General features: G+C 46.2%; 1 protein-coding gene across 3 annotated transcripts in view; it reads left to right on the top strand.

Annotated features, from left to right (window-relative positions):
• Positions 1-24833, top strand: part of HUNK (hormonally up-regulated Neu-associated kinase) — a 105279-nt gene that overhangs the window by 28757 nt on the left and 51689 nt on the right. For 2 of the 3 annotated variants that reach the window (XM_041735117.1, XM_041735118.1), the window contains exon 2: positions 13373-13665. In XM_041735117.1, the coding sequence (XP_041591051.1) occupies positions 13373-13665 (293 nt within the window). Of the gene's footprint in view, positions 1-12803; positions 13234-13372; positions 13666-24833 lie in introns of those variants that run through there. The other variant, XM_041735119.1, reaches the window with a different exon arrangement.

Below are 24833 nucleotides of genomic sequence, written 5' to 3'. Positions count from 1 at the left end.
GGGTCGCTGGAGGGGAGCTGGGTGAGGGGATGGGGTAACTGGGTGACGGGCACTGAAGGAGGGTATGTGATGGGATGAGCACTGGGTGTTCTACGCGACTGATGAATTATTGAACTCTACATCTGAAACTAATGATACACTCTGTTGGCTAATTGAATTGAAACTAAACAAATTTAAAAAGGTGTGGTTTCATCCTCACTACAAATTTGTGTGATGAGTAATCTCCTATGCAGTTTGTAGATGAGACAATGGGGCATTTCTTCACACATTCATTCATTCATTCATTCATTCATTCATTCATTCATTCAGACTTTTTCGTATCCGGGACTCAGAGGGTAAGTGACTTGGTCAGACCCATGGAGCCAGGACAGTGCTGTCCAACACACCGGCCCTCGCCCCGTGTGGCTACTGAACCCTGCAAACGTACCTGGTCCAAATTGAGATGTGCTCTAAGTGTGAAATACATGTCAGACTTCAGAAAGTATGAAAAAAAAATGTAAAATATCTCATTAACAATCACAATAATTCCCAAGATCACTTTGTTCTCTACAGTGAAGAGTCTGTTTTTTGGTTTGTCTCTTTTTTCCTCTTGGTTCGTTTGTTTGGTTTCTTAAATTCCATATGAGTGAGATCATATGGTATTTGTCTTTCTCTGACTGACTTATTCCACTTAACATTACACCCCCAAATTCATCCAGGTCTTTGCAAATGGCAAGATATCATTTTTTTTATGGCTGAATAACATCCACATATGTAATAACATCACATCTAATTTATCCATTCATCTATCAAGAGACATTTGGGCTGCTTCCCATAATTTGGCTACTGTAAATAACACTGCAATAAACATAGGGTGCATACATCTTTTTGAATTAGTGTTTTCGTGGAATTGCTGGATCATGTGGCAGCTCTGTTTTTAACATTCTGAGGACCCTCCATACTTTTTTCCATAGTGGCTGCTACCAGTTTGCATTCCCACCAACACTGTACATAGGTTCCTTTTTCTCCACATCCTCACCAACACTTGTTGTTTCTTGCTTTTTTGATTTTAGCCATTCTGACAGGTGTGTGTTGCTATCTCATTGTGGTTTTGATTTGCGTTGCCCTGATGATGAGTAATGTTGAGCATCTTCTCATGTATCTGCTGGTCATCCAGATGTTTTCTTTGGAGAAATGTCTGTTCATGTCTTCTGCCCATATTCTAATTGGATTATTTGTTTGTTTGTTTTTTCTGGCATTGAGTTGCATCAGTTCTTTCTGTACTTGGGATACTAACCCTTTATCGGGTATGTCGTTTGCAAATATCTTCTCCCATTCAGTAGGGAGAAGTCTTTCAGTTTTGCTGGTTATTTCCTTGCTGTGCAGAAGATTGTATTTTGATATAGTCCTAATAGTTTATTTTTGCTTTGGTTTCCTTTGCCGCAGGAGACCTATCTAGAAAAATGTTGCTATGGCTGAGGTCAGAGAAATTACTGCCTGTGCTCTCTTCTAGGACTCTTACGGTTTTTAGGTCTCACATTTAGGTCCTTAGTCCATTTTGAGTTTATTTTTGTGTACAGTGTAGGAAAGTGGTCCAGTTTCATTCTTTGGCATGTAGCTGTCCAGTCTTCTCAGCACCATTTGTTGAAGAGACTGACAGAGCTTCAGTTTTGCAAGATGAAAAGTGTTCTGGGGACGCCTGGGTGGCTCAGTGGTTGAGTGTCTGCCTTTGGCTCAGGTCATGATTCCGAGGTCCTGGGATCGAGTTCCACATCAGACTCCCCGCAGGGAGCCCGCTTCTCCCTCTGCCTGTGTCTCTGCCTCTCTCTCTGTGTCTCTCATGAATAAATAAATAAAATCTTTAAAAAAAAGAGTGTTCTGGAAATGGAGGGTGGTGATGGCCACACAACAAATATGAACATACTTAATAATGGTTTATTTGATGGTAAGTGTCTTATCAAAAGACATCATAAAAAAGAACAACTAAGACCCTAAGGACCATATGTCTCACTGTGACTATTATGTGAAAATATCTGACCAAAAGCATCTGGGAGCTGGGTCATTGAAAGTTGGTACGCTGGAAGCTAGTCAGAATAAAATATCCCCCACCAAAAAAAAAAAAAAAAAAAAGCAGAGGAGGAGGTAAGGGGGGCTGGTTGCCAGATCAAGGAGGATTTTTAAATTTCTCATTAAAGAATCAAGTTTATTTTATTAATTTTTTTAAAGATTTATTTATTCATTCATGAGAGACACAGAGAGAGAGGCAGAGACATAGGCAGAGGGAGAAGCAGGATCCTGGCATGGACCCTGATACAGGACTCAATCCCAGATCCCAGGGTCATGCCCTGAGCCAAAAGCAGCTGCCCAACTGCTGACCCACCCAGGTGTCCCAGAATCGAGTTTATTTTAAAGGATGATCATAACCATCCTTAGAAGGAAAATGTCTAATGCCTCAATGTGAAGACAGGAGAAGTGGGGGAAGACCTGAAGGAGTGCGGGGAATCCCTAAGAAGGCTGGCCAGGACAATAGACACGGCAAGGAAGGAACCTTCTGGAGGTGACCGGTTGCCAGGAGGGGGTGGGGAAGAGTCAGCTGCGCAGGCACCAGGTGGGGATGATGATGGCCTCCATGGCAAGAGCACAGAGAATGGTGACACTTATGATTCTGTGAGGCTGGCCAGGGAGGGTTGGGGTTTCGGCTGTCCACGTGGCCAGTGGGGAAGCTGCTCTCCTCAGCAGTTTGACAGTCATGGATGGCCAGGGGAAGTCATGCCTAACCAATGCATTTTGTTTTGGATTCATCAATTTATTTGCTTTCAGGTGATGTAATTTGAGGCTTCCTGTCCCTTGTCACCAAGTGATACTCTGGGTAATGAGAAACGGGGCCAAAGTGAAAGAGAAATGGAGCAAGAAGGGATTGCTGAGGGATCAGAGTTGAGGGGTATTTGAGACAACTGGACACCGAGCTTTTTAACCTACGTATTTATGGATTCAATATATTTGGCGCTTCAGGAGCCAAGCATGGTGGGGAATAACATGCCTAATTCTACGCGGTGTAAAAACAACAACAAAAACTTGTCATCTGTGGCCAAGCTGGGCCTTTGGCTCTTTTCCAGAACCAAAGAGAAATGATTTTGGCACTCCCTGTTTTAATTCATACTTCACCTCCCCTTAAGATTCCCGAATTGTGGAGAAGTCTGCGCACTGGAATTTGGGATTACTTTTATCCTGCAGATAATAAATAGCATTTTGATGACAACAGGCGTGCATATTCTAAGGAGACAGGCTTCGATAAAGGATTCCAGTTGCATTGCTGTTGCCTTTTTGTGCAGCCCCACCGGTGCACCTTGCCATCTGCAAATTCTCCAGTTTGCATTTTTCCTTCCTTGCCAGAACCACTTTCTGGTTTCCCACCAGCAGGACGTTTCTAGGGTGTCAGGACGTTGATTTGCTTTCTGAACCGGAGCCGGAGTCTGGGCACAGAGAATCCCAGTGACAGTGGTTCCAGATCTCCAGGGGAGAGGCGTGCCTCTCGAGCCGACTTTTTTTCCCTTCAACCAGAGTTGAGCTCTTTGCCTTTCCCCAGCGCTGGGTTCTGCTATCGTTGCCAAATCAGCCCTAATGAGCTCTGTTGTTTAAATTGGGGAAGGAAACTTTTTTCCCCTCATTTACAAGAACACAGATTTTAGCGTGCAGCAGCGGGAGGGTGGCCGGCAGGGAGCCAGGGGTCAGAAGCTGTCGCGCTCCGCTGCAGAAATAGCAGCAATTAATGGACCCCTATAAAAGACAGCGATGTGTGTTTGCTGTCTAGCATCGTCTCTCTGTGAGTTGGAGCAACCTTGAAATTAATTATAAAGCCAGCACAGGATATTTTCTGCTTTCTGTTAAATAAGTATCCGGCACACAGGCGCACGTTCCACTCGGATGCATCTACACATATCGTTTCTTGGGAAGAAGGCGTGAAACCAGTTTATTTTCAGAATTCCCCACTGGGTCATGCTAATCACCACCGTTTCCAGCCCTTTTGCATCAACTCAGGCTCAGGCTGGAGCCTGGAGCCTCAGAGCCCCTGGGCTCTTGTCATTTTCTTCACGGCTGTAGGGACGGTCCCTCCAGCTCCCCCCTGCCCCATTCATTTCGTCCCGCATGGTCACCCAGACCTTACTGTTAGAATGAGATTTAGTGTTCTAGGCTACTATTACTAAACACTTTTAAAAAGGTTCTGCATTAGTCTGCTAGAGCCACCACGACAAAGTGCCACAGCCAGTTGCCTTAAGCCACAGACATTTATCTTCTTATAGCTTTGGAGGCTGGAGTTCCAAGATCAAGGTGTCGGCAGGTGTGGGTTCTCCTGAGGCCTCTCTGCTTGGCTTGCAGATGGCTGCTGCTTTTTCTCTGTGCTCGTGAACCCCTGGTGTCTCTTCCTCTCCTTATAAGGATACCTGTCCTATTGGATGAGGGGACACCCCTGTTTTCTGGTTTATGTGTAATTACCTCTTTAAAGGCCCGGTCTCCATATAGTCACATGAAGAGTTAGGTCTCCAACATGTGAATTGGACAGGGAGACACAATTGAGCCTATAAGAGATTCTGATACAGTTAATAGAATCTTTTTCTTCCAACCATACTGCTATTCATTCATTCATTCATTCATTCATTCATTCATCATTCATTCATCATTCGAGAAATCCTAGAGTGCTGTGTATGTGCCAGAGACTGTTCTGGATGCTGAGAGCACATCAGTGAAGGAGACAGAGGACTGTGCCTTCCCTTCCAGAGCATCCGAGGGTCAGGCAGGTTGCACCCTCACTCAGTGAGCTGTGTAGGCTTTAAGAAGTGACTGGCACTAAGTGGGGAGAACAGGCTGGAGTAAGGGGGTTGTATTAAGTGCCAGGCAGCTGTGGCTGTAAACAGGTGGATCCGGGAAGCCCCTCTGAGAAGTGACATTTCAGCAAAGTCTCGGAGGTGAGGGAGTAAGCCTGTGGCTCCTGCCCCCAGGTGGGAATATACCTGTCACATCTGAGGAACAGTAAGGAGGCACTGGGTGGTGACCTGAAGGAATGAGAGGGAGACCAGAGCGAGATGGAGTCAGGGGGCGAGCTGGCTGCATGATGGGGACCTGCGGGCATCATGAGCACTTTGACTCTTCCTCTGGGAGAAATGGGGGTTGGTTCTTGTTTTTGGAGAGATTTGTGACCCCCCCCAACCCCTGTCAGTTCTCAAGAAGATGACAGATGGGATCAGACAAGTTTGGGAGGAAGAAAGGCTACCCAGCAGATGGACAGTCCAGAGTCAGGTGTCATGGTGACAGGGACTTAGGGTGGCACAAGGGAGTGGCTGCGGAAGAGTGACAGTTCTTCTGTGCTGGAATGTCAGGGTCCCAGACACATGCTTTAGCACCAGTCATGGTGCTTCTCCAGGGCTCTTCACCCTGGTGACTTCTCCCATACTCAGCCAGATGCTTAGGAAGCAAGAGATGGCTTTATGCAGGAGGATGGCGGATGGTTCCAGTCCACGTGTGATGAGCAGGGGACATCAGCCCACTGCCTTTAGCTTGGCAGCGATCCCAAATTTCTTTCTCTCTCTGACTCACCCAGAGAGGGCCACCAGAGGTACACTTTGTTCAGGGTCCTCTGATCTGCTTTAGTCAGCATTTAGCCTAGGTTGTATGGCTTCTGTCCAGGCTGAAGTGGCATTCCCAGGGCATATAGGTGATGGCTGTAGCCATCCGTCCTACCCCTTCCCTCCTCCTTTCCTTAACTGGCACATGTATCGGCTATGTCATGGCTCTGGTACAGGTTTATTGAGCATCTCTTTCTCTGAGGCTGTGCCAGGCACTGGGCACGCAAGGGCAAGCCACCATTTAAAGTGACAGTGGGGCTAGGGCCATGAAGGGGGTTCTAGAAGAGGGTTCTGGAGAAAGGTGAGTGGGTCCCAGCTGGGCCGATCCCGGAGTCTGCGAAGGGGGTCTGGAGGTGGGAGAATGTTGTGCTGGGAGGGAAGGACAGCAAAACACATGGCGGAGGGACACCTGGGTGGCTCAGTGGTTGAGCGTCTGCCTTCTGCTCAGGGTGTGATCCCAGGGTCTTGGGATCAAGTCACACATCAGGCTTCCCACAGGGAGCCTGCTTTTCCCTCTGCCTATGTCTCTGCCTCTCTCTGTGTGTCTCTCATAAAAAAAAAAATCTTAAAAAAAAACACAGGATGGCATAAGGGATTGGGAGTGGCATGGTGGGGGCAGAGGACATGGGAGCAGGTGGAATTAGGCGGGTCTGGGAAGCCTCTCACAGAAGGTGACATTTCTCCAAGAGGGAGAGTCTGTGTCTCTGCATCATAATCACACACGAGCTGAAACACGTCAAGGCATGTGTGAACCACAACTTAGTGGGAAACTAAAAAATGGGAAGCATCCCATTTTGCAACTGTAATGGTCCAAGGGAAGGATTTTGGTCTGCCTGTCTTGTAGCTGAGGATGGGGAGGGCTTGAGTGGTTAGACCTACCCAAGGCAGGAGCAGAGGTGACCAAGAAGCCACCATACTGCTGCCTTCTCGGAGGTTTCAAGTGAAGGTGTCCCAGACTGATGTGTGTGTGGCGGGTGTGACAGCTGGGGGAGTGTGGGTGACCTGAGGCAGCCTGGGTGGAGAAGTAAGCTGTCCTCTGAGGTCAGAAGGAGTGGGACCTGGCCAGGGAAGAGAGCTCTGTGGGAGGGAATTCCAGGCAGAGGTGGGGTGGGGGGAGCGGGCAGTGCAGAGGGGATGGTGGAGACATCCACAGGCAGTCAGAGCTCAGAAAAGAGGCATGAGCGGACGGGTCGCAGAAGTGAAGGAGCTGGAAGGAGAGGTCAGTGGGTGGCATGGTGGCCCATCGTCATGTAAGGAGGGAAGAGGCCTGGGGCAGAAGCTTGAGGAGGCTGAGCTGTGGGGAGAAGCACAGTCTGCTCTGACCCCTTGGCTGGGTGGTCCGAGGGCCCCAGACCTGCCCGTGAGGACGACAGGGAGCAGTGGGCACGGAAGCCTGAGAGCCAGGCTTCCTGGCTCGTGCCTACTCATTCCTCTCGCACAAAACATGCAGCTCCTGACAGCGAACCCTTCCTGAGGGCTTCCACGAATGCTCCTGGTGCTGAACACCCTCATGGGTGGCCTCGTGCATTTCTCCAACGTCCCTAGGAGGTAGGCACTATTATCCCTCCTTGCTTTTTAAATTTTTTTTGAAAGTAAGGAAACTAAGGCTAAGAGAGGCCACCAAGTGGCAGGGACAGGCTCTGGAGTCAAGGCTCTGGGGCTTGGAGCCTGCAGGCCCAGGTGCCAGAGTGTGGAAAACAGGTGATAACAGGAAAGAAACTGAGGTCTGGCCCCAGCCCTGGGTGAAGGGACACGAGCCCTTGGCTCTTATATTTTCATTCTTCTGCAGGATGAGGGAATCCATAGAATTGTATGATGCTTGGATGATCTAGTGGTCTGCTTGGGTGACCATAACCACAGACCACAGACTGGGGGCTTCAGCAACAGACACTTATTTTCTAACAGCTCTGGAGGCTGGATGTCCTAAGATCAGGGGCCAGGAGAGATGATTTCCAGTGAGGCCTCTTTTCTTGTTTGTAGGTGGCCATCCTCTTGCTGTGTCCTCATGTGGTCTTTCCTCTCTGCATGCACAGAGGCAGAGGGGGCCAAGCGGGGGAGGAGGGAGGAACAGAGAGAGAGAGAAAGAGAGAAATCTGTGTATCTCTCTCTCTCTCTTTTTTAATATGAATTACCTCTGGAGATAGCCACTTTGGCTCTTTTTTCTTTTATTTTTAAAAAATATTTATTTATTTATTCACGAGAGACAGAGAGAAAGAGGCAGAGACACAGGCAGAGGGAGAAGCAGGCTCCATGCCAGAAGCCTGATGTGGGACTCGATCCCAGGACTCCGAGATCATGCCCTGAGCCAAAGGCAGATGCTCAACCGCTGAGCCACCTAGGCGTCCCTCTTTTTTCTTTTTTAGAGATTTTATTTATTTATTTATTTATTTATTTATTTATTTATTTATTTATTTATTTATTTATTTATTTATTTATTTATGAGAGACCCAGAGAGAGTCAGAGACATAGGCAGAGGGAGAGCCAGGCTCCCTGTGGGGAACCTGATGCAGAACTTGATTCTAGGACCCCGGATCACGACCTGAGCCAAAGGCAGATACTCAATCACTGAGCCACCCAGGTGCCCCTCTTCCTCCTCATATGTGGACACCAGTCCTATCAGATTAGGGCCCCACCCTTATCTCATTTAATCTTAATCACCTCCTAAAGGCCCTTTTCTCCAAATACAGTCACTTTGGGGGGTTGGCTTCAATATACAATTTTGCAGCAGGAGGACACAGGTCAGTCCATAACAGATGGTAATCTGGAACCACTACAGAGGACCTGGGTTATCCCCCTGAGAGAGCCTGAAGATCCATTTCTCTTCCCTTGTGTGCACTCGGGGCATGTGGAAGAGTTGTCAGGTGTATTTTAGGTGCTTAATAAATGTTTGCTGAAGAAGATAAGAGTCACTTGAGTTTAATATACATTATTCATTTAGAAACCAAAGCATTCTGGGGGCACCTGGGGTGCTCAGTCTGTTTAAGAGGTCCAACTCTTGATTTCGGCTCAGGTCATGATCTCAAGATCCTGGGATCGATCCCCATGTCAGGCTCTGTGCATGCTCAACAAGGAGTCTACTTGAGGGTTCTCTCCCTCTCTTCTCTCTATCCCTGCCCCACTCCTGTGTGCACACACTTTCTTTCTCAAATAAATAAATAAATCTTAAAAAAAGAAACCAAAGCATTCTGGAAGAAAGCTCCTTTTTTGGCTAATTTCCACATAATAAGAAAATTCAGTTGGTCATGGCCTTTTGCACCATGTTTTCTGATTTTAAAGTATGGTATACAAACTCTTTAAAGAAAGCCTGAGGGCAGCCCAGGTGGCTCAGCGGTTTAAGTGCCGCCTTCGGCCCAGGGTGTGATCCCGGAGACCCGGGATTGAGTCCCTCATCGGGCTCCCTGCATGGAGCCTGCTTCTCCCTCTGCCTCTCTGCCTCTCTCTCTGTGTCTCTCATGAATAAATAAAATCTTAAAAAAAAAAAGAAAAGAAAGCCTGAACTTTCTAAAACACAGCCCACATTGTAGAATGGGCAAACATGCATGTGTGTTTTTGTGGTATTAAGAGTAGGTCTTTGGGCAGCATTCTTTTTCTTAGTCATGTGGAAGATCCATTTTACATCTGTCTTTTCATTTTAGAGATTGGACACATCTACAATTCTTGATGTGTTGGAGAGTAATGAATTTTAAAGGCAGTGGAGGGTGATCGAGGATGAAGGGATGCATTTTTAGATCCTGTTAACTCTGATCTTATGTAGACAGTCTCAACTAAGTTAATATTTAAAGATGAGAGACTAGACTGATATTAAACCACTGCCTTGGGATTTAAAAGCAACTCCATCCCAGAGAGTTTGGGATGCCGAAATGTGGTCCCGGCTTCTTTTTTCATCTGCAAGGGAAGGAAATGCACATTTTTTTTCCTTGGCTGAACTAAGCTGGAGTGCTTTTTCACCCTCTCCATAGGTTGCTTCAGTGAAAGTAACATGGTAATGATACTAAGAGCATCAATTTGAGGAGCACTTACTATCTGCCAGACGTCGTACTAAGTGCCTTAGACACATTACCTTAGGTACCAGTACGTGCCACTACGGGGTCAGATGCTTTTGTGCATCTCTCCTTCTGAGTATGATTCAATGTTGGAATTTTTTTTCTCCTAATGCAGGGCATTAAGCATGAATTCCTTTCTGCAACTCATCTTTCTCCTAATGAACTGGGATCCACATGCTTGAGCTCCTCCCCCTTTCCTATGTTGGAGGGAGTGGTGCTCCCCCTTCATGCAGAGCGGACTCCTCCACCTGTTCGTCTTCTTCCTCAGGGTCTTCTTGCCTGCAATCGCCCCTTCTCTCTTGCATTTTTATTTTCCTGAAAAATTATTTATTTAATTTAGAGAGAGAGAAAGTGCAAGAGCAGAGGGGGAGAGAGAGAGAGAATCTCAAGCATTGGACTCCATGCTGAGCTCGGAGCTGGACGTGGGGCTCAGTCTTGTGACCCTGAGATCATGACCTGAGCCGAAACCAAGAGTCAGACACTTGCTTGACTGGCTGCACCACCCAGGTGCCCCTCTGTCGTCTCTTTTATTTCCCCACCCCATAGGGGCCACCCAGTCATCTTAGATATGTTCATTATTTTGGCTTTGGAGGATTTCCTTTCCTTTCTTAGGAGTTTAGCTATTTGCATTTGCTGATCTTACCCATCATTGGTAGACATTTCTTTTTCTTTTTTCTTTATCTTTCTTTCTTTCTTTCCTTCTTTCTTTTTTTTTTTTTTTTTTGGTGGTGTAGGGTGAGGTGGGGAGGATGGCAGGACTTGCCAGGTTGTGAGAAATGCAATTTTTTTTTTTGAGAAATGCAATTTTTTAATTAATGAGAGAAGTTGGTGAATAATGTGTTTCAACTGTGGTACCCTGGAGCCAGGTTGTTCTTTCTCTCTCATCTAATTTTCGACCACCACTGTGAGACTCGGCGACTCCTCTTGGAAACGTGAAGGGCAGTCTTTGAAAACGGATTCCTTTGTAAGATTTCGGGAGATTTTGCAACTTGAATCCGTTGAAGAGCTGGAGTTGTCTGATTCACCTTTCACGAAAAATTGCTCCTCTTGATGTGCTCAGGATGACATCCAGGCTTCCTTACTCCCTTGACATCCCCGTCCTCACCCTCCCCAAACACACTCATCCAGTTGGGTCCTTAGATTTGGTCCTCAGCGCGTCTGCACACGTTTAATTTTTACCTTTTAAAACTCTCCTGACTCGAGCACTTTCTCTTTTCTGCTAGAGACCCATCATCATGCCGAGCTTCAACTGGATAGAATCAGCGTTAGATCTTACTCTGCCTGCAAATCTCTGATTACTGTCAAATTAAATTAGGTGCCTCCCTTTGCTGATCATTGACTGCTTTTTCCTTAATTTCCCTGCTCAGTGTTTCCCATTTCGGTTGTTACAGATGAAGCTGCTGTAATCAAGAACGGCATTCCATTTTCAGTATTATCAAGGCAGAGTTGATAAGTGTAGGGGGTGAATTAAAAAGCCTGGGAACGAGGTGGCGTGTGGAAATGGGAGAGGGGGGATGGTGAGGTTACTTGGGGGCTCCGGGTCTTCACCGGGGGGCTCTCAGAACCAGGAGGACTTGGGATCCAAGATCCCCAGTGACCGGGGGGCACATCTGGTGGACTAGTTTCCCGGGGCTGCTGTAACAGAGCACCACACACTCAGTGGCTTATGGCAACAGAAATGGATCCTTTTGCAGTTCCTAAAAATTTTTTGGACTCCGGAGGCCCGGAGTCCAAAATCAATGTCATTGGACCAACATCAGGGCGTAGATAGGGCCGTGCTGCCTCTGATGGCTCTGGTGGCTGCAGTGTGCCCTGGCTCGTGGGCCATCGCGGTCATCTCTCCTCCTTCCCACAGCCTGCTCCTCTGAATATTTGTGCAAGATCTTCCCCCCCGTCGGCCTCTATTTTATAAAGACACTTGTGCTGACATTTGGAGCCCACTCAGATGCTCCCGGTTCATCTCATCTCAAAATCCTTCACTTTTTTTTTTTTCCCCGAATAAGGCCACATTCACATGTTCCAGGGAGTAGGATTATTGAAAGTCTTTGGGTGGCCGTTATTATATAACCTACTACAGGCAGTTGAAGAGCTAAATAAATGATCCTAATAATTGTTGTGTGCTCCGTTGCAAAAGGCAGATTGTATTACTGCCGGGCTTTCAAACTATTGTTTGTTCATAGGACTTTTAAGAATTTCATTGCCAAAGGGTGTAATTTTTAAAACATTGCAACACAGACTCAAACAAAGACAGAATCTAATTGTACTTTTCAGCATCTCTCCTCCCCACCCCCGCAAGACAATGGATATATCCATACACGTGTGTGCACGCACATGCCTGCCTATATGTGTGTAAACGTGGGTGTGGATGTCTGTATGTCTATGGGTGTGTATGTGTGTGTGTGTGTGTGTACGTGTGTGTATGTATATATATATATTTCTTTTTTTTGGGTCATGAATGAGTACAGTTTTTAAAACTTGTTGAGGCCAAACTATAGCCAGAATCTCACTTTAACTTTTGTGGGGAGACAGCATTAGCCTCAGGTTGATTGGGGCTACATACCAGCCCCCAGCTTGTCTGGTCTATTGGCTGATTATCTCCTCCTAGTCATGTCTGTGGATTAATGATCTGAAAATCCCCCACTATAATGGGTGAAGGAGGGGTGCCTGGGGCTCAGTAGTTGAGCATCTGCCTTGGGCTCAGGGTATGATCCCGGAGTCCTGGGATTGAGTCCCGCATCGGGCTCCCCGCAATGGGACTGCTTCTCCCTCTGCTTATGTCTCTGCCTCTCTCTGTGTCTCTCATGAATAAATAAATAAAATCTTAAAAAAAAAAAAAAAAAGAAGGAATCGACATGATGTCGGTGGCTGGTCATTTAGTAAGAGGAGAGAAGCCGTAGACGGGCAATAACAGTGGTGTGTTTTAGGGCCTGGTGAGCAGAGAGGTGAATGCCACCGAAGGGAAGGGGTGCAGTTTTGGCTGGAAAGGACAATCTTCGCCCCCCCCCACCTTCCCTATCTTTATACAAAGCTGGAGGGTCTGTGCATGTGACATGTTGATTGTAGGGGCAGTGACCCAGGAGGGGTGTCCTGTGGATAGTTAAATTATAACCTAGAGCAGCAACCTCCTGGATCCTGATTTAGGGCCAAGAGCTAACCTACACCATAACTCAGCAAGGGAAGGAGAACACTGCGGGCCACAGAGCCTGGTGCAGGGCAGAGAAAAGGTGGAAGGAGAGGGCATTGCATCCCCCAGGTCCCCAACCATGCCCTTGAATTGAAGATGGGAGCAGATTTAGCTCTTTCAGAAGTGGAGTCCCCTGGGGAACCCAGCCCCTGGATGGATAATGGCTTGGCCTGAGAGGGAGCTCTTGGCTGGAGTGGAACTTGGCATTTCAGGCTGTGGAAAACCAAGTTGGACACGGACTCTTCACTGAGCCTTCCTGATGACCATTCAAGTCTGCCTAATTTCACTCTCTGACTTAATAATTGGATGTGGTTCCTGATGTTACATTTTTTCCCTCTTTTTCCCCCTTGCTGCTATTTTATTTTATTTTTTTATTTTTTTATTTTTTTCCTTGCTGCTATTTTAGGTAAGGTTTTTTTTTTTATTATTTTTTTCTCCTGGGACAGAGAAGTAGCTACGCATTTTCCTAGAGTTCTTGGGATTCGTTAGGGAATACCCTATGCTTGCAGTGCTTGACAACAGCCGTGTTCTTGGTGTCTTCTCAGGTGGCCATAAAAGTCATTGACAAGAAGAGAGCCAAAAAGGACACCTATGTCACCAAGAACCTTCGGCGAGAGGGGCAGATTCAGCAAATGATCCGCCACCCCAACATTACCCAGCTCCTTGATATCTTGGAGACGGAAAATAGCTATTACCTGGTCATGGAGCTGTGTCCTGGGGGCAACCTGATGCATAAGATCTATGAGAAGAAGCGGCTGGAGGAATCCGAAGCCCGCAGATACATCAGGCAGCTCATCTCTGCAGTGGAGCACCTGCACCGGGCTGGGGTGGTCCACAGGTAAGGGCCATGCCGTGCCGATGACCCTGTGCTGACTATCCCGATGGCACAGCGCTTCAGTGTGCTCTGAGCAAGGCTCAGGTGTTGCAGCGTGCTTTACGATTCCTCTGCGTGCTTATTTTTGTGAACTGACATAGCACCATTGTGGGTGACGGAAGCCAGAGTGCCCAGGTTTGCCTCCTGGCTCTCCCCTTTCCTAGTTGTGTGACCCTGGGCAAGTTAGTTAACCACTCTGAACCTCAGTCTCTTCTTCTGTAAAATGGGAATGATGATGATACTTCCCTCATGGTTGGTGTAAGGGTTAATTTGGAGAATGCTATCAGTTAATATATGAAAAGTGCTTGGAACATTGCTTAGTATACGTAATAAGGGTCATGTTACTGGTTGGCTCCTGTTCTTATTTGCAAAGTGTAATGAGACCAGGGGCTCAGGAGCCTGAAAGAAGACTCAATGTTAAGATGGCATGAGATGTTTTTGCAGCGAGTGCTAAGGGATGGTGCTTCCGTTGTATTTGCTTTATATGCGGTAGTTGCTCAGTAGCTGTTTTATTCAACTGAATTGAATCCCCATTTAAACTGTGAACTTGTTCCTGCAAGGCAGGGGTGTTTCCCCCAAGCCAGATGCCAATCCTTATGAAAATCAAACTTTTTCTTGAACAGGCTGTTCCTTCCTGAGGAGGAGCTCCACAAGAAAAGGGAGTGGAAATAGCATCCTTAGTGATGGTTGCCATTGGTGGTGATACCTATTTTTAGTATTAAAATAAAATGAAATGAAATGTATTAAAATGAAAAGAAAAAGAAAAAATATTTTAAAAGTGGCCCTCTTTTCCTCCCAAGGAAATGTGGATTTCACCAATAAATGCATAGTCCTTCCTGCTTGAAATTATGATCAATAATTACTCTGGGTTGTTGAGAAAAGTTAGGGGTCATGGTTTATAGATTGTCATTTTAAAAAAGCAAGATCAAGGGCACCGGAGTGGCTCAGTAGTTGAGCATCTGCCTTCGGCTCAGGTCAAGATCCTTGGGTCCTGGGATCAAGTCTTGCATTGGGCTCCCTGCAGGGAGCCTGCTTCTCCCTCCACCTGTGTCTATGCCTCTCTCTCTCTCTCTCTCTCTCTCAATCTCTCTCTCTCTCTGGTCACTCATGAATAAATAAGTAAAATCTTAAAAAAAAAAAGCAAGATCAAGTCATGAAATGTGTTGTGTGCATGTGTGTGTGTATACACCTATATATACACACACATGCATGCGTATGTTTAACATTTTTTGTGTTGAGGTGCAATTCACATCCCTTGAAAGTCACCACCATAAAGCGTACAGTTCAGGCCCTTTTAACTTATTGACAGAGCTGTGCAACCACAACCACTGTCTGATTTTAGAATATTTTCATCCCTCCAAAGAAGAAGCCCTGTACCCATCAGCAGTCACTCTCTCTTCCCCCTTCCTCCCAGCCCCTGGCAACCACTAACTCTATTCTCTGTCCATGGATTTGCCTGTTCTGGACATTTTCCATCAAAGGAAAAGAACAGTATGTGGTCTTTTATGGTAGGCTTCTTTTACCTAGCATCATGTTTTCAAGACCCTTCCCTGGCATGCCATCTATCAGTACTTCTCCTTTTTATGGCTGAAGCCTAGTCCATGGTAGGGAGACCACATTTTGTCTTTCCATTCATCAGTTGATAGACATTCGGGCCATTTGCACGTTTTTGGCCACTATGAACAATGCAGCTGTGAACCTTCACATACAAGTTACAGTGTGAACGTGTGTCCTCTCTTTGTTTGCAGGATTCTACTTTCAGGAGTGGAACTGCCAGGTCATATGGCAGCTCGATGTTCGACCTTTAGAGTAGACGTAATATCAGCTTCCCGTGTTTGAAAGCCATTCGTATTCTGACCGATGAAGAAAGCAGCTCTAGGCCTTTCATTAACAGGATTTATGGGCTTTCGAGGTGAAGAGGGTCTTCCCCTGCTGATGGGATTGGATGCTCTTCCTCTTGGTGCTGGAGCCTAGGGGACCCCATGGGGGGAGGCCCCCTGGCTTGGGGCTGCTCCGGGGTCAGCCTTGGCGGGGCACTTTGCAGGTGGATCGTTTCCTCACCAAGGTGAGAGAGTCTCTTCGTGGACATATTTTTAGTTACACACGTCATCATGAAATCACGGTTCATTGGAACTCTTTGAGTTTAGATCAGCAAGGAAGGGAACATTCAGAAATTTTAAGTGAATAACACTATTTTTGGCTCTTTCCAACAATACCCTTCTGAAGCCTGCCGTGTCACGGTTCTGCCATTATTAGGAAAACGACGGTCGTGAGTGAGCCTGGTTCTATCTTGGTTTATTACGATGACAAAGGCAGAAACCTCACGAATGAATCAGCCAGGATAACGGACTCCGCTGGTCACAGCAGAGGCTAGAAGCGGGGGCAGGGCTTTCTGTGGGGCTCGCTGGGGTGGGGGTGGGGTGTCACACGGGGTGTTATGTGACAAGGGTTTCGTGCTGTCAGAAACCAGATGAGTGCCCAGCGTCGCAGGCCTCCGAGGACAAGAAAGGGGAAACCAGTGAGGGCTGTGCATGGCTTGCTGGTCTCTCCCGCAGGAAACTCTCAACAACCCTTTTAAAGTAATTTTAACAAATTCCAATCCCTCTCAGTGCAATTACTGTCAGAATGTCAAAGGAAGGAATTTAATAATGTTTTGATAGCAAAGACGGTGTGCTTTTCTCCCTCTGATCCCCGGCTTTCTACTTCCCCCTCTGTCCTTGGAAAGATATTCATAAGCCCCAAATGGCAGAGGCTCAGATCTTTTAAAGTTAGGGGAGACTGGAGACATAGGTGCTGTTTAGGAGGAGTTCTTCGTTTTTCTCTCTAGAACTCGTGTTAATGGGCGCCAGTGCACACAGACAGGAGGTGCTTTAGGTGGTGGAGACATCACATGAAAATGTTTGCTCGGAAGAGACTCGTGGGTGACTTGAGCTGGATGTCTTGACTCTCCCAGATGCTATTAACACCAATTTTTAGCGTACGTGACGCAGCTCATAGCTGGTATACTCTACTGTAGACCCTCTCCATGATGGAGATTTCTCTTCTATGCTGTGAAGATGGAATGAATTTCATGATTATCTTGCTGTTAGATTTTTCAAATGAGTAAGAGAGTACAGTATCTCGGAGGTGGCCCGGAGTCGCTGGTGGGAAGATTTCTGAGCAAATAGATTGGATCATCCAAAAGGACTTAGGATGAATTCGGGTGGCTGTGCATAGACAATGACTTAAAGCGCTTTCGGTTATGTGTGTCAGAGGATGCTCTAAATGCGCAGTTGCTGATTAGGCCGATACTATATCCTCATGTTCTCATCAACTTAATGTTGGCAAAGCCCTCATTTCCCGTGACACGAAATCTAAATATTTAATTATCTACTCAGAACTACTGAAATATCATTTAAGGGCAGCAAATCTCGAAAAATCATGTAAATACTGTGAGTGGAAAAAGAATAAAGGAACCCAAAGCTCTATATAGTAGACTCCCTTAGCTGGCAGAGAAGCTCATTTTAAACTGGACCTGCCAGGGCCTTCGTCGTGTCTTTTGCTGTAACCGGGCTGGGGCTAACTTTTACAAAAGGAGAGTATGGTCTCGTTTCTTCATTACCCCATGTTAAGATTGCCTGAGATGCTCCACATTTAAGATATAGCAAGTTCTTTTTTTTTTTTTTTTCTTCTTTCTTTCTCTCAAACGTGCTCACCCAGCACGATACCAAAACCTGATGATTTGCCCATTGTATATGGAGCGTTGACTCTTGACATCAATCAACGAAAAGTGTGATTATACCAAGAGGCTAATTTGAGATTCATCTTGTTCATTCAAAATAACAAAGTCCAATCAAACTGTACAGACAAAACATAACAGGGTAACACAATACCGCTGTCCCTAAGCAGGAAGAGACAACCCATGGGGCCCGCGGGACCAGGACAGAGAGACACATGATCAAAGGGAGTGCGAGCCTGTGTTTGGATGTACGTCAACATTGCCGCTCCCAAGGCCATGACCTTACTCATTCATCAATATTGGGAAAGGGCCCTCTCTGCTCAAGAGGAATGCAGTTGGAAGAGAAGGGATGTTTCTTTGTTCTCTTGGGCCTGACAAGAAGCACTTGTAGGTTATTAAGTTCTTTTAACTTTTAGGTTTTCTTGGAGTGGCGGGGGGAGGCAGATGAGAAGAGGGTAACCTCTGCTCACAGTCGGGAACTAGTTGGGATCCCAGGGCCTTCTGCTAAGAGAGAGCACGTATCGAAGGTGCTGGTTATATCTATCAAAGGTGTTGTGTTTAAGTTGGGTTTAACAAATATGATTGGAAATAGGAGATTTCACCAAGCTCGAACGCAGCAGCTTTGTGGAGCGCAATGTCCAGTGGTCAGCGGTGTTGATTCTGCAGCCAGACCACCTGCACCCAGACGCTGGCTCTACCACTTAAAAGCTGCACTGGGCAAATCCCTCCGGCTCTTGTTCCTCCCTACACAGTAAGGATAATGGATTATCCACTTCACGTGCTTGTGAGGATTGAAGGAGCCAATTCACGTAAAGTGTCAAAACTGAGAGAGTACCGAGTACGTGTTTGCTATCATTAGTACTGATTCCACCTCATTCATTCTGTACGTGGGAAACAGGCTCAGCGTTCTGCGTGCTCGAGGCCTCACAGATGTCCTGGGCTTGTATTCATCTTGCTCATCCTTCAGGTCCTCGCTCTAAACTAGGCTTTGCTTTCCAAACCCTTTTCGAACGATAACTTACTTTGCTTGTTATCTATTTTCTGCACAGGCCATCAGCTAGCTCAGCCTCGAGCCCAGGAGGCACACAGCAAGACTTTGTTGAATGAAAGAAAGGAAGTTGAATGAATACAGCTAGTGTCAGAGTTAGCACCGGGTTGGAAGCTTCCTGGTGGCCAGTTCCCTGTTCATTCTGGAATATTCCACGTTGTCCCTGGAATTTCAAGGGAGTTCCTGCATTGACTTAGTACCAATTTGTTTACTTTTCAGGTCACAATCGGTAGAGTGGCATCTTTCTAGTGACTGAGCAGCTCTCTCATTTTATAAATGGTTCGTTTCTGGAGCGCTGGAGGATCTCAATAAAAGGTTTCGTTTTGAATAAATAAATCAGGTGCTTGCTTAACAAATTGTTCTTGTGTTTTATCAAAATGCCCATATTGTAAGTAAATCAGCGATTAAAAAAAATCATTTGCTTTTAATACAGTGCTTTTGAAGATAAACTTAACCCAAAAAAACCCCTCTCATTTTCCTGCAAAATGCTGATGGCCTTGGGGAGTTATGTGCTTTTCTTGGATGCTTTATTCTTAGCTTATTGCTAAAATCCATCTCCACCAGCACAAACTTCTCCTCCAGACCTAATCCTGTATGAGTTTGCTCTGGCCACCCCCTGGGCTCCTTCTCTCTGACCTCTCATTTGAGGGCTAATGGCCCCCGATGCTGTTTGCTTATCACCCAATTAATCACCCTTTCAAGTCTTCCCTGGGCTCTCCAATGCACTTGGTCTTAGCACCTCTATTACCCCAGCTCCAGCCTCTCACCTCTTCTCTGCTAGCGGTGAGGTAGCCTTCTGGATAGCCTCCCAGTGGCCACCAAACACTTGAGCACATTTTCCTACTTCCTCCTGCTTAGGGCCCTAGCCAGGTGGCCACTCTTTGAAATGCAGTTTTTCAGACCAGAATCAGGCACTCGATGTTTAAGTGAGTTGTTCTAGGCCATGGGCTTGTCATTCAATGAGCTTGTCTGTCTTTGTCACCGGTCTCCAGGTCTTGCCCTGAACTGTGCTCAGCACCTCTGCCCCAGGTTCTCCCCACTCCTTCATGGGTCACACCATCCGCTCTCCGCTGCCGTCAACCCTGGCGGCACCTTGCGCTCAGTTCCTCCTTCCATCTTCCGTCACCACTCAAGTGGCACCCACTCCAGGGGCCCTTTGTCTAGGCCTGAGGTTTGTTAGGGGTCTGACCTTTTGACCTTCCCTACGGGACTGGGCCAGGCCTGGGGAGGCCAAGGAGAACCTCTTCCTTTACTCCCATCCTAGTGTTCTGGGTGTGTGTGCACGTGCGTTCATGTGTGCACATGCTTGCCTGTATGCACACATACATGGCGCACCCACACGCACATATGCACACACATACACGTGCATGCACGCAAACATGCCCCCTTATATACACACATGCACACACGTACACATGTACCCACACATGCTCACCCCCCACATATACACATACATGCCATGCCTGCCCACATACACACATGCATCCATGCATACACACACTCAGGAACACATGCACATACACACGCACTCAGGAACACATGCCCACTCACTCACACACACACGCCTGCCTGTATACACACATGTACGTATGCACACAGGCATCCATACGTGTCCCCCCCACATATGCACACACATGCCACACCCTCCCACATTCACACATGCATGCACACACTTTTGCACCCATGCATGCACCTGTGCATACACACACACATGCACAAACATATGGCCACACACACACTTCAGCTCCGCACCTCCCCACTACTACTGGCTGCCTGTGCTCGGAAGAGGCCCAGCTGCTGCTTCTCCTCCCCTCCCCCACTGAGCACCAGGGCCCGGTTGTTTGTTATGGCAACGGGGTCCTCCCTGACACACACCCCTCTGTCTGGGAGGGCTGTGACTGGAGTTCTTGGTGGCTAGCCTCCAAACCTTAGAGATTATCATCATTCAAGAAATACGAGGAGAGTTTGGGTGAGTGGGTGGGTGCAGGCGGAGTGTGAGGGGTGTGCTTGAGAGCCTGTGGGTGAACCTTTAATGGTTAAGTCCTGTTGGAGCTTGTTCTTTTGAAATAAACTAGAACAAAGGGCTGGTAATTAGGGCTCTCCCCTTGGGCCCTCTCAGTCGCTGGAGAAACATCCACCAACCTCTCCCAGTCTCCTTCTTCCCGAAGCACAGTGCACCTGGAGACCCAAGGTCAGATCTGCAGTGTGTTGTGATGAGAGACCCTTGGGCGTTTCTCCCAGAACTGCCCAGTTTCCAGAGAAAGGTCTGTGCCTGCACCTCGGGAGGCCTCTTCTGGGCTTGGCTCCCTCTTTTGTTCCCAAGACACATGGTAATTTCCTTTAGTAAGTTCCCAAGACACATGCACCCCACCCCAGGGCTGTCCAGGTAACCCCATCCTCTGATGCCCCCTTATATTAGGGCATGCCAGTTCCCTCTCTTGCTTGTCCTGTCTCCTCTTTGAAGCTCCTTTGGCCAAGGGGAAAAAGCTGCCTTTTTCTTTCCTTTTTTTTCCCCTCTGAGTTATAAGTTTACTCTGAACTTCCAGTTTGCCTGCCACAAGGAGAAGCTCCTCACACTGCAGGACTGTGGGAAGAGCCCCCTACTTCTCTCTCCCCTCCACAAAGTGATTAATCCGATCAGAGAACATTACTGTGAAATTGAGCATTGCCTCCATCATCAAGTGCAAACCAGTCAGCTGTCCAGAACCTTCCTTCCTAGGTGGCCAATCTGACACTTAACAGAGCCAAATATTTTGTTCTCCGGGATGGAGCTAGTACCGTGCTTTTCACATGGACCGCAGGGAGGTGTTCTGGATAACAGAGTATTTTCTTTTAAAGATAAGCTGTAATATGCTAACGCTAAAACCTTATGAATAGATTCATCCCTCTTTTATTATCCAGAAAGATGTCTCCCAATTTTGTGGCCTCTTGAGAATATTTGTGGCCTCTTTGACCATTGTCGAACAGCTGGGCTGGGTCTGAGTGGCCCATGGTGCTGAATGGGACTCATCCTTAATTTCAGGTGGTAAGGATGCTCCCTCGGGGGGGAAACATCCGGGATGAGGCACTTGATTGTAGCTGTAACATTCCTAGGACCCACCTCCCAGGAATGGGAAAATATCCAAAAGCTACTTTTAAATAATTAATAGGCTTTATTTTTTAGTGCAGTTTTAGGGTTACAGAAAAATGTGCTGAAACTGTAAGCTTCCCCACATGGGATGCCTTCCCATCCCCCTTCCATACTGTTTTTCCCTATTAATACCTTGTGATCGTGCAGTACATTTGTTATAATTGATGGGCCAATACTGATTATTGGCCCTATTGGCACTATTATTAACTAAGGTCCATAGTTTACATGAGGGTTCGCCCTGTGGTGTGCAGTTCTGTGGATTTTGACAAATGCATGATGTCAGTATCATAAAAAATAATTTCACCACCCATAAAAAATATGCCCCACCTATTCATCCTCCTCCTCCTTGAGGCAACTAGGGATCTTTTTATTGTCTCCATAGTTTAGCGTTTTCCAGAGGATATATGGTTGTTGCAATCACACAGTATGTGGCCTCTTCAGACTGGCTTCTTTCACTCAGAAACACACATAGGGGTTCCTTGTTGGCTTTTCACAACTTGATAGGTCATTTCTTCTTGTTGCTGAATAACATTCCGTTGTCTGGGTGGACCACAGTTTATCTGTTCACCTACTGATGGATGGGTGGGTCGCTTCCAAGTTCTGGAAATTATGAATAAAGCTGCTGTGAACATTTATGTCTACAAGTTCTTGACTCTTTTGAGTAAATACCTAGGTGAAAAGTACTTTTAAAAATAGGATCTTAAAGGCCCTTTTCCTGAAGAGTCAGAAGGAAAAACCTCTCCCCCTCCTTCTAGAACTATTTCAAAAGACAAGGCAAGAGGTAGAAATAGATGAAGCCAAAAGCAGTTGAATGTTCCTTTGTTTTGGGTGCATTAGGTGGTCTCATCTCCTGGACAGAGACAAATGGAGCTCACCTTTAACGAGTCATGGAATCTCTAGGTAGTGACATGGGTTATTGCTGAAATCTTTTAGAAACATTGACGAAAGGGTAATACATGGCCAAACAACGGGTTAACAGGTTTGTTCTGAGTATTCACCCTGGGGGCTGGAGTAGGGTTACTATGGGATGCGGTGGGTGAAAATGAAAACCCATTTTATTTTTCTCATTTTGCCTAATTATTACCTTTTATTCATTCCACCCCTGGTTTTATGACATTTTCCCGCTTTCAAAAGTGGGCATTTTTTTTTTTTGTCTTTTGCATTTTTTTCTTATTTTTAGTCTTCCATTTATATCATTCTTCTAATCATTATGGTTCTCTTAGGCTTTTGTCATCCCAGAAATATCCAGCTTGGCTTTATAATTCTTGGCAATTGCTTTCTGATCCTTCACCTCTTTAAAGTGTTTTTCTCCGTAGTGTATGTTCTGAACCAAATTTCGCCTTCAATACCTTAGTGTGGCTTCCATTCTTTCCAGGGAAGGAGGTTTAATTTCGCAAGAAACAAACTGTGGCCTTCCTTTAGATTTAAATAGCACTGCTGCTTTATAATCAGTTTTCACAGGATCACAGTTTGGGCTAATGCTGGCCCACTGTTTTGTGTGTGCTTTGCAGTATTTTTTTATTTTTTTTTTGGATTTACCGTATATGTTCGAATATAAGGTCAGATCAGATCATATCCTAGCTCTCCTCCAAAAAGAGAATGTGTCTCATTTCCAACAACAAAGTACTAGCTGGAAAAGACACATTCACCTGGACTCACTTATGACTTTGGAAGCTCTAGAAATCTCCTGAGGAAATGGACAGAAAGGGGAGGCCAGGACATTTTACATAGCTTTTTTTTTTTTTTTTACACGATTTTATTTATTTACTCATGAGAGACACAGAAAGAGAGACAGAGACATAGGCAGGGGGAGAAGCAGGCTCTCTACAGGGACCCCGATGTGGGACTCGATCCCGGGACCCGAGATCACAACCTGAGCCAAAGCAGATGCTCAACCACTGAGCCACCCAGGCGTCCCTTTACGCAGCTTTAATAATAACTTCTAGCTATGACCTCACCATTGTGAAGGTTTGGGAGACAACTCTTAAAAACAATCCACTGAGTGGTTAATCTACAGAGATTTTAAATGGGTGCTTGTTATTTCAATAGCGTGTGATAAGATTACCAGCCAGTGATTCAAAAAGTGCTTTTTGACAAACATCCAGTCAACTTTAAGATTGTGCTGCCCTGGTGACACCACACATAGACGTCATCCTGCTCACATCCTGGCTGTGACGGATTTCAATGAAATTGTTTCACGAAATGTGAAGGTGTGGGGTTAATATTTCTAAAGTTGACATTATACGGCATATGCTCTTAAAGGTGATGGTGCAGCTTCCTAGATAGACATTTGATAATTCCGTTGCATTTTTGAAAATTATGTATTTGTGTTTTCCAAAAACCCTTTGCTGAAGGGGAAATGAGAGTCCTCCCATTGGAAAAATGAGGGGGAGATTACCTTATGTTTGGGATCACCCTGCATTTGGACATAGATGATACCTTTTAAAGGCTGACATAGTTTTTATATCATCTGTGTGTTGTTTCAACTGGATCCAGGTGAAAGGATCCAGTTCTTCCCCCCATTGGTGGGGGGCATGTGCGTTGGGGAATATTCATATTCTCTAGCTGCAAGTTTCAGTTCAGACCTCCCTTCTCATCCAAGTGCCCATCCCTAAGGCTCCCAGCCACCTTCCAATTTTGAAAGACATTGGACACTTCCGAGAGCTCACTTTTTTCTACACTTGACTTCTTTCCATCCTGAAATGCTTCTTTTCCATGTTCCCGTGACAACAGTGTCCCTGACTCCCCTCTCCCCTCCCATCTTCTCCCTGAGCAATCTCCTGTCTTTTTTTTTTTTTTTGTAGGTGATGTCTATTTTTTTTTTTTGTATATTTTTTTGGTATTTTTTTAAATTGGAGTTCGATTTGCCAGCATATAGTAGTATAACACCCAGTGCTCATCTCCTGTCCTTTTAAGACTCAGCAACCGTGCCCCCCTCCCAGTACTGAGGTTGAAAATTGGTGGTTTGCAGGCCACGTCTTGCCTGCGAGGTTGGCCCATGCGGTGTGGTTGTTACTGTTTTAAATTGTGAATGTGTTGCCAGCATTTAAAACTTGGGATAAAATCCAGATTTCTAGCTTCTCTTGGAGAAGAGGAGGAGCTGGCGGTGCCGTGACCGAGCTGGGAGCAACTGTCCCCGTTAAATGGGACACTGCTGTCCCGTTTACCAAAAGTCCTAGCAACTGCTCCCTTTTGTCTCACGACTTGGAAGTACTGCTGTCCATTGCCATTTTTGC

Source organism: Vulpes lagopus, chromosome 20 (assembly GCF_018345385.1).
Source record: "Vulpes lagopus strain Blue_001 chromosome 20, ASM1834538v1, whole genome shotgun sequence".
In the NCBI taxonomy this organism is placed as follows: Eukaryota; Metazoa; Chordata; class Mammalia; order Carnivora; family Canidae; genus Vulpes; species Vulpes lagopus.
This window is presented reverse-complemented; position numbering and strand designations above follow the sequence as displayed.